The 16,175-nt window shown below is 45.7% G+C and overlaps 1 protein-coding gene across 2 annotated transcripts; it reads left to right on the forward strand.

Moving 5' to 3' along the window:
• The first annotated feature begins 3,029 nt into the window (after positions 1–3,029).
• Positions 3,030–14,665, forward strand: GLOD5 (glyoxalase domain containing 5). Of its 2 annotated transcripts, XM_049107764.1 has the most exons (5): positions 3,030–3,322; positions 7,002–7,139; positions 7,718–7,909; positions 13,102–13,257; positions 14,331–14,665. In XM_049107764.1, exons 1-5 carry the CDS (start codon positions 3,260–3,262, stop codon positions 14,454–14,456), a joined length of 675 nt encoding a protein of 224 aa, XP_048963721.1. In that variant the 5' UTR covers positions 3,030–3,259; the 3' UTR covers positions 14,457–14,665. The 2 variants fall into 2 exon arrangements, with proteins under 2 accessions (XP_048963721.1, XP_025324531.1); XM_025468746.3 differs by lacking the exon at positions 7,718–7,909 and having other exon boundaries at positions 3,121–3,322.
• The last annotated feature ends 1,510 nt before the right edge of the window (positions 14,666–16,175 follow it).

Genomic DNA, 16,175 nt, shown 5'->3' on the forward strand with positions numbered 1-16,175 from the left:
CCCAATCCACAATGTGTGTGATTTCAGGAGTCTCCATGCCCCAGTGTGGTTAATGGCAAGAGTGTCCCAAACTCCTTCTGGGTGACCCCAGAGATTTCCACTCTCCAATGTGTGTAATAGACATCTTGGAGTGTTCACAACTCTGAGTGACCCTATGTCTGTCCACACTCCAGCATAAGTGACTCCAGGAATGTCCAAACCCCCATCTTTGTGACTCCATGTCTATCCCCACCCACTGATTCTTGCCTCATAGCTGTCTACACCTTAGGTTGTCTGAGCCCAAGAGTGCCCATATCCCTGTCTGAGTGACCCCCAAAGCTCCCCAATCCAACCTGCTATCTGACCCCTGGGATGTCCACACCCTGATATGTGTGACCCTGTGAATGTCTACTAGCCAGTCTGGGTGACTCCAGAATGTCTCCTCCTTAGCACGCGTGACTCCAGAAGTGTCACACACAAATCATTTTGACCCTAGGACCATCCACATCTGTTTGTTTGACTATGTAGTGTCAACACACTGGTCAATCTGACTCCAGAAATGTCTACAACCCATTCTGTGTCACCCCAAGAGTGTGTAGTCTCCAGTGTGTGCAATTCAAGGAGTATCCACTCCCTAGTGTGTGTGACTTCTGGATTGCCCAGACCCCCATCTGAGTAACCTAAGGCTGTCCGCCCCCAGTTTATATACTACTTCATGTGGTGGCCACACCCCTGTCCATGTAGCCCCGGGAGTATTCACACCCCACTCTGTGTGACCCCAGGTTTAGTCACACCCAAGGGGTGTCCACAAAACAGTCTCACTATAGTATATTCCAAGACAGTACTACTGGATTCTTCAGTGCTGCTGCACCTGTGCATGTTCTGTGGGTGTGACCTGTGAGGGGCTGTTCATGCCTCATTCAGTGGACCATTGTCCCTAGCTCCCACCCACACCATTAAGTGGCCTCTTCTTTTTTTAAAAAAGATTTTATTTATTTATTCATGACAGACATAGGCAGAGGGAGAAGCAGGCTCCCCGCAATGAGCCTGATGAGGGACTCAATCCCAGGACCCCGGGATCATACCCTGAGCCGAAGGCAGATGCTTAACCACTAGCCATCCAGGTGCCCCTAAGTGGCCTCTTCTAATCCTATTTCCCCTCACCCTCTCCAGATGACCATTGAATTCCCTTATCCTCCTCCCCAGCCACACACACGTATGTCTACATCCCCAAACAGACCGTGCCAGCCCCAGACCTTGAACAAAGGCCAGAGCAGCCAGCCTCCTGCCACAGACCCCACCCCGCAGAGTGGTGGAGAGGGAGCCAATAAAGGCACTGCTGATGGGAATAAAGCCTTCCAGGATGTGAAACATCTACAGAAATCAACTTTTTAACACCCTCTAGCATGTCAGGTCCACGTGGGCAAGGACTTTTGTCCGTCCAGTTCTTTGATGCCGCTCCAGTATCTAGAACAGCACTTGGTGCACAGAACGCGCTCCTTTGGTTTGGTGACTGAATGAACCCTCTGACCCAGCAATTCCACTTCTAACTCCATCTAGCACATACACACCTTCTCAGGGCCGTGTGCACAGGCTGGTAGGAGCAAACAATTGGGATCGACCTTGTAAATCTCCACATATGGCCAATGATGACTGCAGAGGGAAATGAATGCTGGGGGTTTGTGTTCTACCACAGAGCACACACGAGGCTGCACAGGTGGCAGGATGAGTGGGACCCGTGTGTGCCTGTGGAAGTGGGGTGCCTTCCACAGGGACAGAATGTTAACAAGGAAGAGCAGGTGGGAGCTGGTTACCGTGGTTGTGTGTATGTGTGTGTGTGTGTGTGTGTGTGTGTAAACACCAGAAACTGACCTCAGTGGTAATGTTTGGAGCATGGAGGTGGGGATGACCCCGTAGTCCATATACTTAATGTACTGTTGAAACCTTTTATACAAACCTATATTCATGTATTATAAGGAAAAATCATATGCTAAAATCAATACACATAGCACAAGAGAACTTGTGTGTGTGTTGGGGTGGGGTATCTGGGGTGTGCAGAGGAATAAGAATCTCAAACTCACATGCCCCAGGGGCTAGACCAGTAACCCCCAAGGGAAAGAGAACTCAGTTCAGGGTAAGGCAAGCAGCGTTGGGACTAGTGAATGTTCCCTGACTCCCAGCAGTGGAGGGAGAGGGCTTGGTAAGGGATGGGGCAAACCTCAAAGCTCACACCCCAAAAGAATTCAGAAACATTGCACCCTGGGACACAGAACACTTAATAGCTTAAGAGATCTTGCCTCAGAAACAGACCCATAAGTCAGTGGTCATACCTAACTCAGACAACTTCTAACTTCACACCCTGGATACAAACTCTGAATCTCAAATGTATCAGAGATCTCAAACCCCAGGGACACAAGCTTAAACAGACCAGAGGCCTCACACCCTAGAATAAAGAATCCCCTCACCACACTTAGGATGGGTGAATTTTCTGCTATTACAAAGTAATCCCTTACACGTACACCGTGTAATGGGCTGAATGCTTGTGTTCCCCCCAAATTCATATGTTTAAGTCCCAGCCCCCAAAGTGATGGTGTTAGGAGGTGAAGCCTTTGTGTGTGTGTGTGGGGGGGTTGATTAGGATTTAGATGACGTTATGAGGGTGGGGTGCTCATGATGGGATTAGTGCCCTTCCAAGAGGGGACCAGAGAGCCTGCTCTTTCTCTCCACTGTGTGAAGACACAGAGAGAAGGGGGACATCCTCAAGTCAGGAAGAGAGACCTGACCAGCACATGACCCTGCTGGCACCCTGATCTCAAACTTCCAGCATCCAGAACTGCGAGAAAATTAATTTCAGGCCACCCAGTTTGTGATACTTTGTTATGGCAGCCTGAGCCAACGTCAGACCTCAAGCTTTTACTTTCAAAGCCTTGAGTTTTTTTTTTTTTAAGATTTTATTTATTTATTCATGACAGACAGAGAGAGAGAGAGGCAGGGACACAGGCAGAGGGAGAAGCAGGCTCCCCGTGGGGAGCCTGATGTGGGACTTAACCCCAGGACCTGGAGACCATGACCTGAGCTGAAGGCCGAAACCCAGCCACTGAGCCACCCAGGTGCCCCTTAAGGCCCTGAGTTTTATTTCAGAATACTTGTACTTGCACCGCCTACCCCTGTCACCACCAGCATTCCTCAGCCCATGGCCCTCCCATTCCTGACCCTTGATCTCCAGGCGCTGAGCCAGAGGGTTATCTGGAGGCTTCAGGGCAAGGACACCTAGCCTGCCATGCTGCACCATCTGCCCTCCAGGCTGGCAGCCAGGATGTGGGGCGGAACTTGCCAGAAGCAGGTGAGTGAGGTGGTCCCAGGGCCCGGGGGCACAGGTGTTCACACCAAGGCCGGGGATGCCCCAGCCCAGGCCCGGTAACCAGCTTCTCTTCTTTGTGGGCTGTCCTAGGGTGCTGACACCCATTTCCCCCGTCCTCCTGTCTCTTCTGCTTTCAAAGACAAGCAGAGGGCAGCAGAGGGACACAGAAAGGCCCTGTTCTAATGTGGCCAGACAGCAACATGTCTTCAAGAATGGGCCTGGGCTGAGGGCTGACCGCTCTGCTCCCTTAGGGTGGCTTCAGGGAGCCAGTTGGGTGGGAGTGTCCTGATGGAGAAGTGTGGAAAGGGGCCAGGAAACCTGGCGCTGACCTTGAGGTTGGCCAGAAGAATTCCAGGGGCCCCTGGCACCCTGAAGGAGACCTTGAAGACGATTCTGTAGAAAAATAGGAGGCAGGAGGGAAGGCACGGTGTCCCGGGCACCCTACTATATAGAGATATCTACTGTGAGGAATAAACCATACTTCCTGTCATGCTTAGAACAGGGCTTGGCACAGAGTAAGACTTATATGACTACTATGTCCTGATGATCCTTTTATAAACCACCTCCCTAAACTCACCTTAACAACCTGGAACTATCTGGCCCTGGCTTTCCCCATGTACTCATACCTCACTCACTCTTGGATTCTAAACCACACTGGCCTTTCTTCTGGTTCTTTAAGACTCATCCTTGAATTTGTGAGGCTGGAGCTCCTTGTCTGCAAAATGGTATCTGGGGAGTGAGTCTGAGCTGGTAGGGCATTGAAAAGTGAGAGGAGGGGTACCTGGATGGCTCAGTGGTTGAGCATCTGCCTTTGGCTCAGGTCATGACCCCAGAGTCCTGGGATCAAGTCCCACATCGGGCTCCCCTCAGGTAACCTGCTTCTCCCTCTGCCTATGTCTCTGCCTCTCTCTGTGTGTCTCTCATGAATAAATAAACAAAATCTTAAAAAAAAATAAAAATGGGAGAAATGGGTTGAGTTGATTTCCAATAATACTATCAAAATTGGAGGAGGGTGTGTGTGGCTAAAGTGGCATGTAGGGGGAAATCTATAGTTCTAAATGCATAGATCAGGAAAGTTGAAAACCAGTGACCTGAGCTTCCATATCAAGAAGCTGGAAAAGGAACAGCAAATTGAACCTTTAGAAAGTGGAAGGAAGGGATCCCTGGGTGGCTCAGTGGTTGAGGGTCTGCCTTTGGCTCAGGGCATGATCCTGGAGACCCAGGATCGAATCCCACATCGGGCTCTCTGCAGGGAGCCTGCTTCTCCCTCTGCCTGTGTCTCTGCCTCTCTCTGTGTGTCTCTCATGAATAAATAAAATATTTAAAAAATATATTAGTAATTTCTGTTTTCTCTCAGGCAATTTTTAAAAAGATTTTATTTATTTATTCATAGGGAGGCAGAGAGAGAGAGAGTCAGAGACACAGGCAGAGGGAGAAGCAGGTTCCATGCAGGGACCCTGACATGGGACTCGATCCAGGGTCTCCAGGATCACACCCTGGGCTGCCGGTGGCACTGAACCGCTGCGCCACCGGCGCTGCCCTTTTCTCAGGCAATTAAGGGAAAAATACAAACTACCAATATCAGGAATGAAAAGGGGTGCTATTACAGATCCTACAGACATTAAAAGGTTTTTAACATTAAACTTTATTTTCAGTGGAGCCCAACATACAACTTTCTTTTTAATGGAGTCCAAAGGTCAGTCAATTTCTCATTCTATTGCTTGTGTGTCCCTTTGGATCCGCTGTATCCATGAGGACAGCAGAGCTCAGCAACTTTACTAATGCTTCCTCCACTCAGGAGAATAGAACAGCACAGTATTTTTTTTTAAGCTGGGGCTCAGTGAAATCGGTTGTTTAAAATGTAATGGTTTGAATGGAATTGAAGACAGTGGAACAGAATGAATCAAATAGCATAGGGTGGAATGGAATAGTCAGACTTTGTGCTAGGCACTGGGCCCTAACTGTTGTAGATATCCACTAATTGAGCAAATATTATTGAATATCTACTAGCTGTTTGGGACACAGTGTGGAACAGAGAGAAATCTCTGCCCTAATGTAGCTTATCTTCTAGTCAGAGAGAGAGAGATATCAGCATATGCATAAGGCCCTGAGGCCAAAGATACAAAGATCGCCTTTATGAGGAACAGGCAAAGAACAATGTAGCTTGAAATGGATGAGGCTGTAGAGACTAGGAACCACAGTAGGGAGTCTGAAATTTAACAAGATGATCATGACAACATCATCATCATCACCGTTAACTCTTTTTTTCCCCATTTATTTATTCACAAGAGACACAGAGAGGCAGACATATAAGAAGAAGGAAAAGCAGGCTCCCTGAGGGGAGCCAGATGCAGGACTCAATCCCAGGATGCAGGGATCACAACCTGAGCCAAAGGTAGATGCTCAACCACTGAGCCACCTGAGCCACCCAGGTGCCCCCATCACCGTTAACTCTTATAGCACTTGCTACATGCCAGGCATTGTTCTAAGCCCTTAAAAATCCAACTCTTTTTTTTTTTAATGTTCACAATAATCTTATATGTATAGGGACACCTGGGTGGCTCAGCAGTTGAGCGTCTGCCTTTGGCTCAGGGCGTGATCCCAGGATTGAGTACCACATCGGGCTCCTTGTGGGGAGCCTGCTTCTCCCTCTGCCTATGTCTCTGCCCCCTCTGTGTGTGTCTCTCATGAATAAATAAATAAAATCTTTTAAAAATCTTATATGTATAAAATCATGCACATTTTATGGAAGGGGAAAGCACGGCACAGACAGATTAATTAAACATCAGTCTGGCACCCAAAATCTGTTCTTTTATTTTTTTAAAGATTTTATTTATTTACTCATGAGAGACACAGGGAGAGAGAGAGGCAGAGACAGGCAGAGGGAGAAGCAGGCTCCATACAGAGAGCCTGAAGTGGGACTCAATCCCAGGTCTCCAGGATCACACCCTGGGCCGAAGGTGGCGCTAAACCGCTGAGCCACCCGGGCTGTCCTGTTCTTTTAACTGCTATACTCTGCTATAGTGCCAGACCACAGACACTTTATAATCCTGTAGCAGATGTAAAGTAAATATATAAATTACTAAAGAATGCAAATCAAGAGAAAGAGCAGGTGGGAAGTGTGCAGATGGCTGGAAGTAAGAAGCAGGGAGGTATGCCATCCCACTGGGTGTCAAGGTGGATCTGGAAACACATATGCAAAGAAATATTTATTCCGTCTGAGATGCTCCTTTCCTGTCCTAGCATAGCTAAGGAGTGAGAAAAAAAGGGGACTGGGTTAAACCGGCCAACGGAGGGCTTGTACTCATAGGGTTAGGCCTCCTCTAGGTCTTATCATTTCTGGCAAAAGAGAAGAATTCCAGCTTGGGGACAAAAAGAGAGGGTTTGGTCTTGGTCTCCACTTCCCTTAACTTCATCTCTATCCTTCTACAAGGGGAAAGAGAACAAGAAAACAGAAAAGAGTGGTCATGGTAGACTCTTGTGAATCCACACAAGGGTGATAAGACTCTACACAAGTTTCCTCCCAGGACTTTCCCCTGGAAATGGAGTGGGGAGGAAATATACTACTTGTGAAGAGAGGAGAGGTGAAGAGAAGGAAACAGGAAACATGGGTGTGACCAGTGGCAATGTGATCTTTTTTGAATTTCTTTTTTTTTTTAAGTCATGGAGGAACAGCAGTCAGACTCTTTCATCATGTCTTATCAGTAGACTTGACCACATCGTGATGACAGTAAAGAGTATCAAAGACACCACCATGTTTTATTCCAAGATCCTGGGCATGGAAGTCACAACTTTCAAGGTAATTGCTTTCCCAAGTACAAACTGTAAGTGAAGTAGAATTTGGTTATAATACTTTTAACCCCCCTCCCCTAAAAAAAACCCACAGGAAATCTGTGAGAAAAATTTAAAGCATCCATGTAGGAGATTCCAAACTCTGAAGAGTGGAACTTCAAGAGAAAGAATAGAGAAAAGGGAGGGGAGGAAATTGCCATAAAAGTAATGCAAAATAACTTCCCAGTCTTTATACAGAAAGCACATTGACACTTAGATATGTTCTTATGGAATTACAGGACATCAAAGTGGAAATGAATATCCTACGACTTTTCAAAAAGAGAGAGAGAGGCTTTTTCTTTAAAAAGAAAAAGCTCGGGCAGCCCGGGTGGCGCAGCGGTTTGGCGCTGCCTGCAGCCTGGGGTGTGATCCTGGAGACCCAGGATCGAGTCCCACATCAGGCTCCCTGCATGGAGCCTGCTTCTCCCTCTCCCTCTGCCTGTGTCTCTGCCTCTCTCTGTGTGTCTATGAATAAATAAACAAAATCTTTAAAAAAAATAAAAAGAAAAGAAAAAGCTCAGCAGAGTATGCCACCCTTGATTTCAGGGTCATGAGTTTGAGCCCCATGTTGGGCATGGAGCCTACTTTAAAAAAAAAAGAAAAGTAGTTCAACTACAAAGGGAAAAGAAATATGCAGATACCAGATTGCCCAAGAGTCACATCAGAGACCAGAAGACAGTAGAACAATTTCAAGATTCTGAGGGGAAAATTCTATGTCGAGCCAAACTATTAATCCAGGTGAGTATAAAATAAAACATTCTTAGATATATGGGGCACATGGCTGGCTCAGTGACTCTTGATCTCGGGGTTGTAAGTTCGAGCCCCATATTGGGCTTAGAGTTCACTTAAAAAAACTTAGACATAAAGAGTCAGAAACTTTGCCCACTTGCTTTGAAAATTACTTGAGAGCATGATACATTAAAATGAGTGATTAAGCCAGGTGTAGAAAAGACATCAAAGTCAGGACACAGTGGATCCCAAGAGGAAGATCCCAGAAAGCTACCTATCAAACACTCAGTCTAGTTTGGAACCGGTGAAAGAAAGGTTCCAAGAAAGAGAGTGAGCCACAGAAAAAAAGGGAATGAATACTTCTTGAGAATTCAAATGACTTTAAAGATGGGAAATATGTCTTTTTCTTTCAAATTCTTAACTTTTAAAATTTTTTTTAAAATTTATTTATGATAGTCACACAGAGAGAGAAAGAGAGGCAGAGACATAGGCAGAGGGAGAAGCAGGCTCCATGCACTGGGAGCCCGACGTGGGATTCGATCCCGGGTCTCCAAGATCGCACCCTGGGCCAAAGGCAGGCAGGCGCTAAACCGCTGCGCCACCCAGGGATCTCAGGAAATATGTCTTAAATTGAAAAAGTGCATGGGAGGTGGTGCCTGGGTGGCTCAGATGGTTAAGTGTGTGCCTTTGTTGGGTCATAATCCTCTGGGTCCTGGGATCCAGCCTGCCATCAGGCTCCATGCTCGGCACGGAGTCTGCTTCTCCCCCTGCCCCTACACCTGCCTCTGCTCATGTGAACTCTCTCTGTATCTCTGTTTCAAGTGAATAAATAAAATCTTAAAAAAGGGGGCCCATGGAATGGCAAACAGGGTAAACATTTAAAATTAACAGTGTGCCTGGCTGGCTCAGTTGGTAGAGCATGCAACTCTTGATCTTGGAGTCGTGAGTTCAAGTCCTACGTTGGGTGTAGAGATTACTCAAAAATAAAATCCTTAAAAAATTAAATAAAACTAACATGGAATGCTATGCATAAAAGTAGAATTGTGCCCCATCAGCAGGCTCTTCACAGGGAGCCCGATGCAGGACTCAATCCGGGATCCCGGGATCATGACCTGAGGCGAAGGCAGGAGCCCAACAGCTGAGCCACCCAGGCGTCCCTAACATCGGACTTAATAGCAACACCAGCTTCAGGAAAACAACAAAGAAACATATTTAAAAGGCTTTGGGAGGGCAGCCTGGGTGGCTCAGTGGTTTAACGCCGCCTTTAGCCCAGGGCGATCCTGGAGACCTGGAATCGAGTTCCAAGTCAGCCTCCCTGCATGGAGCCTGCTTCTCCCTCTGCCTCTCTCTCTGTGTCTCTCACAAATAAATAAAATATTTTAAAAGTATAAAATAAAAGGCTGTGGGAGGGGTGCCTGGGTGGCTCATTAGGTGCAGCATCCCCTTTTGGCTCAGGTCATGATCTTGGCCTGGTATCCAGCCTGTGCCGGACTCTGCTCAGCGGGGAGTCTGGTTCTCCCTCTCCAGCTTCCCCTGCTTGTGTGCACACTTTCTCTGTGTGTCAAATAAAGAAAATATATATTTTTTAAAAAGGCCGTGGGGGAAAAAAAAAGGCTGGGGGAAAATAACCTACAACCTCGAATTCTATGCTCAGCCAAACTGTAACTCATATGATATAAGATCATTTTCTGAAAAATGGATGTGGTATCCACCATGGTGATAGAAAAGAAAGAAAAAGGAACATGATAAAAGAAATGGTAGAGGTGGAGAGGGAGGTGACATGAAGAGGACAGGAGGGCCAATGAGATACTAGCTGTCTGTAGTTCATCTATCAAAACATAAAGATGCAAGTGGGGTTTTAAAAAGTTATAAAGCAAAAATAAATAAATAAATAAATAAATAAATAAATAAATAAATAAATAGTTATAAAGCAACTAAAAGAGGAACTACAAATTATGATAGAATTCTATTAGGAGGGGTAGTAATGTAGATGGCTAACGTAGATGGGCTAAATTCTTACTTATCAGAGCAGGGAGAGGAGTGAAAATGTCTAAAGCTGCCCATTATCAGTCAGGTACTATCTGGAATCACATAGGAGAAAACTCAACTAACAGTGGATTAAAGAAGATCGAGTTTTTTCTTTCATTTAACAACCTCTGTAGAAAGTTGAGGATCAAGCCTTGGCTGGGAAGAAGGAAATGAATGGGCGAGAAGTGCCAGCTCAGGGGGAGCAGGAGGTTCCCAGAAGCTCCACCCACAACCTTTGTGACATCTCCCTGTCCAGTCCATCTTACATGGCCGCCCCCAGCAAGGAATGCTGGGAAATGTAGGCTTTTTAAAGGTGGGCAATTGACCCCTTTGAAATTGGGTTGTTTAGAAGAAAAAAATGAGAGTTTGTTCTTTGCTGTTGAGTTTCATAAGTTCTTTATAGATCTTGGATACTAGCCCTTTATCTGATAGGTCACTTGCAAATATCTTCTCCCATCCTGTAGGTTGTCTTTTAGTTTTGTTGACTGTTTCTTTTACTGTGCAGAAGCTTTTGATCTTGATCAAGTCCCAATAGTTCATTTTTGCTTGTTTCCCTTGCTTTCATAGATGTATCTTGCAAGAAGTTGCTGTGGCCAAGTTCAAAAAGGGTGTTGCCTGTGTTCTCCTCTAGGATTTTGATGGATTGTCTCTCATTTAGAACTTTCAACCATTTTGAGTTTATCTTTGTGTATGGTGAAAGAGAATGGTCTGGTTTCATTCTTCTGCACGTGGCTGTCCAATTTTCCCAGCACCATTTATTGAAGAGACTGTCCTTTTTCCAGTGGATAGTCCTTTCCTGCTTTGTCAAATATTAGTTGGCCATAGAGTTGAGGGGCCATTTCTGGGTTCTCTATTCTGTTCCATTGATCTATGTGTCTGTTTTTGTGCCAGTACCACACTGTCTTGATGACCACAGCTTTGTAGTACAGCTTGAAATCTAGCATTGTGATGCCCCCAGCTCTGGTTTTCTTTTTCAATATTCCCCTGGCTATTCGGGGTCTCTTCTGATTCCACACAAATCTTAAGATGATTTGTTCCAACTCTCTGAAGAAAGTCCATGGTATTTTGATAGGGATGCACTGAATGTGTAAATTGCCCTGGGTAGCATAGACATTTTCACAATATTAATTCTTCCAATCCATGAGCATGGAATATTTATCCATCTCTTTGTGTCTTCCTCAATTTCTTTCAGAAGTGTTCTGTAGTTTTTAGGGTATAGATCCTTTACCTCTTTGGTGAGGTTTATTCCTAGGTATCTTATGCTTTTGGGTGCAATTGTAAATGGCATTGATTCCTTAATTTCTTTCTTCAGTCTCATTGTTAAGTGTATAGAGATGCCACTGATTTCTGGGCATTGATCTTGCATCTTGCCACATTGCCGAATTGCTGTATGAGTTTTAGCAATCTTGGGGCGGAGTCTTTTTGGTTTTCTTTTTTTTTTCTTTTGGGTTTTCTATGTACAGTATCATGTAATCTGCAAAGAGAGAGAGTTTGACTTCTTTGCCAATTTGAATGCCTTTAATGTCTTTTTGTTGCCTGATTGCTGAGGCTAGGACTTCTAGTACTATGTTGAATAGCAGTGGTGAGAGTGGACATCCCTGTCGTGTTCCTGATCTTAGGGGAAAGGCTCCCAGTGTTTCCCCATTGAGAATGATATTTGCAGTGGGCTTTATGTAGATGGCTTTTAAGATGTTGAGGAATGTTCCCTCTATCCCTACACTCTGAAGAGTAACAAGACAGGAAACAACAAATGTTGGAAAGGATGTGGAGAAAGGGGAACCCTCTTGCACTGTTGGTGGGAGTGTGAACTGGTACAGCCACTCTGGTAAACTGTGTGGAGGTTCCTCAAAGAGTTAAAAATAGATCTGCCCTACGTCCCAGCAATTGCACTGCTGGGGATTTACCCCAAAGATATAGATACAGTGAAAAACTGAAACACCTGCACCCCAGTGTTTATAGCAGCAATGTCCACAATAGCCAAACTGTGGAAGGAGCCTCAGTGTCCATCGAAAGATGAATGGCGGGGATCCTTGGGTGGCACAGCGGTTTGGCGCCTGCCTTTGGCCCAGGGCGCGATCCTGGAGACCCGGGATCGAATCCCACATCAGGCTCCCGGTGCATGGAGCCTGCTTCTCCCTCTGCCTGAGTCTCTGCCTCTCTCTCTCTCTCTGTATGACTATCATAAATAAATAATCAAAAAAATTAAAAAAAAGAAAGATGAATGGATAAAGCAGCTGTGGTCTATGTATACAATGGAATATTCCTCAGCCATTAGAAATGACAAATACCCACCATTTGCTTCGACGTGGATGGAACTGGAGGGGATTATGCTGAGTGAAGTAAGTCAACTGGAGAAAGACAAACATTATATGGTCTCATTCATTTGGGGAATATAAAAAATAGTGAAAGGGAGTAAAGGGGAAAGGAGAGAAAATGAGTGGGAAATATCAGAGAGGGTGACAGAACATGAGAGACTCCTAACTCTGGGAAACGAACAAGGAGTGGTGGAGGGGGAGGTGGGCAGGGTGACGGGGTGACTGGGTGACTGGCACTGAGTAGGGCACTTGATGGGATGAGCATTGGGTGGTATACTATATGTTAGCAAACTGAACGCCAATAAAAAAATATACCAAAAAAAGAAAAAAAGGAGAGATGTATATTATATTGTATACTAAGTAAATGTATATTAAGACAAATTGTTGTCTCTGCCATGGGCAGTATTTACATATTATTTGATGATAATGCAAATAATTTCCAGAAGAAATACATAAACACACACACACACACACACATGCTGAAAGCAGTTGCCTTTAAGGAATGAGATGGCGGTGAAGCAAGGGGCTGTTGCTTTTAATTTTTAAAAATTTTTAAAAGATTTTATTTATTTATTCATGAGAGACACACAGAGAGAGAGAGAGGCAGAGACACAGGCGGAGGGTGAAGCAGGCTCCATGCAGGAAGCCCGATGTGGGACTTGATCCAGGGTCCCCAGGATCACACCCTGGACCAAAGGCAGGCGCTAAACTGCTGAGCCACCCAGGGATCCCCAGGGCTGTTGCTTTTAATTAAAAGCCTCATTGGACCTTGTTTTAACCTTGCTGGGGTAGGGAGGGGGCTTTGCCTCACACTCATCTTGGGGGTTTAGTCCTCTATTGTTCTTCCTCCCCACATAGGGTGACCGGAAAGCATTGTGTTTTGGAGATCAGAAATTGAACCTCCACGAGGTGGGAAAGGAATTTGAACCCAAAGCTGCTCACCCAGTTCCTGGCTCCCTGGATATATGTCTGATAACAGAAGTACCTTTGGAGGAAATGGTCCAGCACCTCAAGGTAAGTTGGACAACATTTTTTTTGAGAAAGCTGCCGCTGATATGGCAAAAACAGAAGCAAGACTCAGGCAGGTCTTCCTCAAACTTCAGGTCTAACAGGTTTTGTCACTTCTAGAGAATGCCTGTACACAACTGTTTGCTCATTATTTCTGCTGACATCACTGTTTTAGGTAAACAAATCTATTTTAAAAGGAAAGAGCACATCGTTCTTGTAAAAAAAAAAAAAAACCTAAATTCTTCTTACAGAAACGCATTTCTGTAAAAAGCATAAATTCGACTGAGTATGTGAAACGCCCATTATATCTTGACACAAGGGAAGTTAACTTGTAAAAACAAATAGCTATAAAAACACCAGTCATTTAGATTCTACCCACTTCCTTTCTCTGAACCCTCTGGGCCTGACATTACAAAGGGAGATTTGGCAAATGGTTGAGGAGGTGCCCAGGACTTGTTGGCATCTACCAGAGGCTTTCTTCTTGGTATAACTAGGAGGATTGAAAGTCCTGGCTGGATTGGTCAGAGGATTATGCGACTATTGTTCTTGGAGTTGTGAGTTCAAGTCCCACATTGGGTGTAGAGATTACTTAACAAGAGAAAAAAAAAAAGGATTGAAATAGGATTGAAGAGGGAATATTAACTTGGCATCCCTCTAAAACCTAAAATGATTTCACGTAAAGGAAGCACTGCTTCTCCATCTGGGGAACACAGATTGGGTTTTGCCTATAATCTTTCTTTGGAAAGTATCAGCGAAAAAGGTTAGTTCGGAAGTAAAGTGGGGAAAGCAGAGGAGTTAAGATTATGGACTTTGGTCCAGACTACCTGGGTTTGAATCCTGGCTCTACCACTTACTAGATAATACTAGGTACCATTATCATTTCCACTCTACAGATGAGGAAACTGAGGCAGTTTGGTACAGTGGTGAAGCCCAGGCAGCTGATCTGTGGCTGGAGCAGAGTGAGAGGGAAGAATGGCCAGAGATGAAGTCAGGAAGAGTTCAGGGGCCTTCTCAGGATTCAATTTTGGTCTCATACATGGACTGTGATGAATGACTTTTGTCTTCTCCTCCTATTTCAGGCTTGTGAGGTCCCTATTGAGGAGGGTCCAGTCCCCAGAACAGGGGCCAAAGGACCTATTATGTCCATATATTTCCGAGACCCTGACAGAAACCTCATTGAGGTGTCCAACTATATCCCCTCATAATTGAGGCTGGCCCTTCTCTGTTCTGTTCCCCGCCATGTCTCCCTCTCCCTTCCTTCCTGCAAACTCTCACCCAAGCCCAGAGATCTCTAAGGACTGATGACTTCGGCACTTCACTCTTCCTACTGGGGTGGAACTGAGTTGGGTTTGGAACCAAAACTACCTGTCTGAATATCCCCCAAGTTTCCCCTAATAAATAATGTCTCAATTAATATGAGCTCTTTGTTATTACCATCTTGGTGTTATGTATGGATGTGTTCACCTAGGATGTGAGGTCTCTGAACTGTTTGGGGGTTGGTGACCAGGGAACATCTCTGAAGACCAAATCCAGAGTCATCCCCTTGGGATTCAGGGCCCTGAAAGATTTCTCCTTGTTACTGAGCCCATAAATTTTTCATCCTCCTGGAATTCACCTCAACCCTTCCAAGTGCTGCCTGCTGTATCCTCTACCCCAGATGCCTCACTGAGCCTCCAGACCTCTGTGAGTCCCACAGAGCCTTCAAGGACCACTCCAGATGATACTGCCTCTTCCTGGAGTGCCTTATCTGATCACACCTCAGGTGATTGCAGTACCTTCTGCCTTTGGATTTGGTGGGTCCAGACTCATCTCTTTTTTTTTTTTGTAAAGATTTTATTTATTTATTTATTTTTTACATTTTTTTAAATTTTTTTATTTATTTATGATAGCCACAGAGAGAGAGAGAGAGGCAGAGACACAGGCAGAGGGAGAAGCAGGCTCCATGCACCGGGAGCCCGACATGGGATTCGATCCCGGGTCTCCAGGATCGCGCCCTGGGCCAAAGGCAGGCGCTAAACCGCTGCACCACCCAGGGATCCCCAAGATTTTATTTATTTATTCATGAGAGACACACAGAGAGGCAGAGACACAGGCAGAGGGAGAAGCAGGTTTCCTCCAAGGAGCCTGATGTGGGACTCGACCCCAGATCCTGGGATCACGCCCTGAGCCGAAGGCAGATGCTCAACTGCTGAGCCACCCAGGCATCCCAGACTCATCTTGAGGCTCAGCTCCTGACAGAGTAGATAGGACAGGGACAAATCTTACCTGTTTCTGTCCTCCCTTTCCCCAACACCATCCATTCAGTCAACTAGTGAACATATATTGAGCACCTACTGTGTACTTAACCCTGTTCCAGACATGGGGGAGACCATGTTGAACAGAAGAAATAAGCCTATCTAGGTTTTGGGAGCTGCCATTCTAGCGGGAGAGACAGAGAATAAATAAAATTAAGGAAAACATGAAGTATGTTAGAGGATGAGAAATGCTTTGGAGAAAAAGAAAACATGGGAAAGAGGGAATGCAGGTAAAATTTGACAGGGCAGTTTCTGATGTATAACGGGGTGGTCAAGGGAATCTTCACTGAGGAACCATTTGAGCACATATCTGAGGAGAGGAGGGAGTTGCACCACCGACAGCTGGAGGAAGAGCAGAACAGGCAGAGAACAACCTGTGCAAAGGCCCTGAAGCAGGGATGGGTGGGGTATGCGAGGAACAGCGAGGAGCAGTAAGGAGGGCGGAGCAGCAGGAGGTGAAGTCAGACAGCAAGTGGGGGACAGATCACCTAGGGTCTTGCAGGCCTGGGAGAGAACTCTGGCTTTTACTCTGAGTGACAGAGGAGCCACGGAAGGAAGGGTGGGTTGTGAACAGAGAAGGGCCATGATCTGACTTAGGATTTAACGGGCTCCCTCTGGCTGCTATGAGGA

The sequence above is a fragment of the Canis lupus genome, chromosome X (assembly GCF_003254725.2).
Source record: "Canis lupus dingo isolate Sandy chromosome X, ASM325472v2, whole genome shotgun sequence".
NCBI lineage: Eukaryota > Metazoa > Chordata > Mammalia > Carnivora > Canidae > Canis > Canis lupus.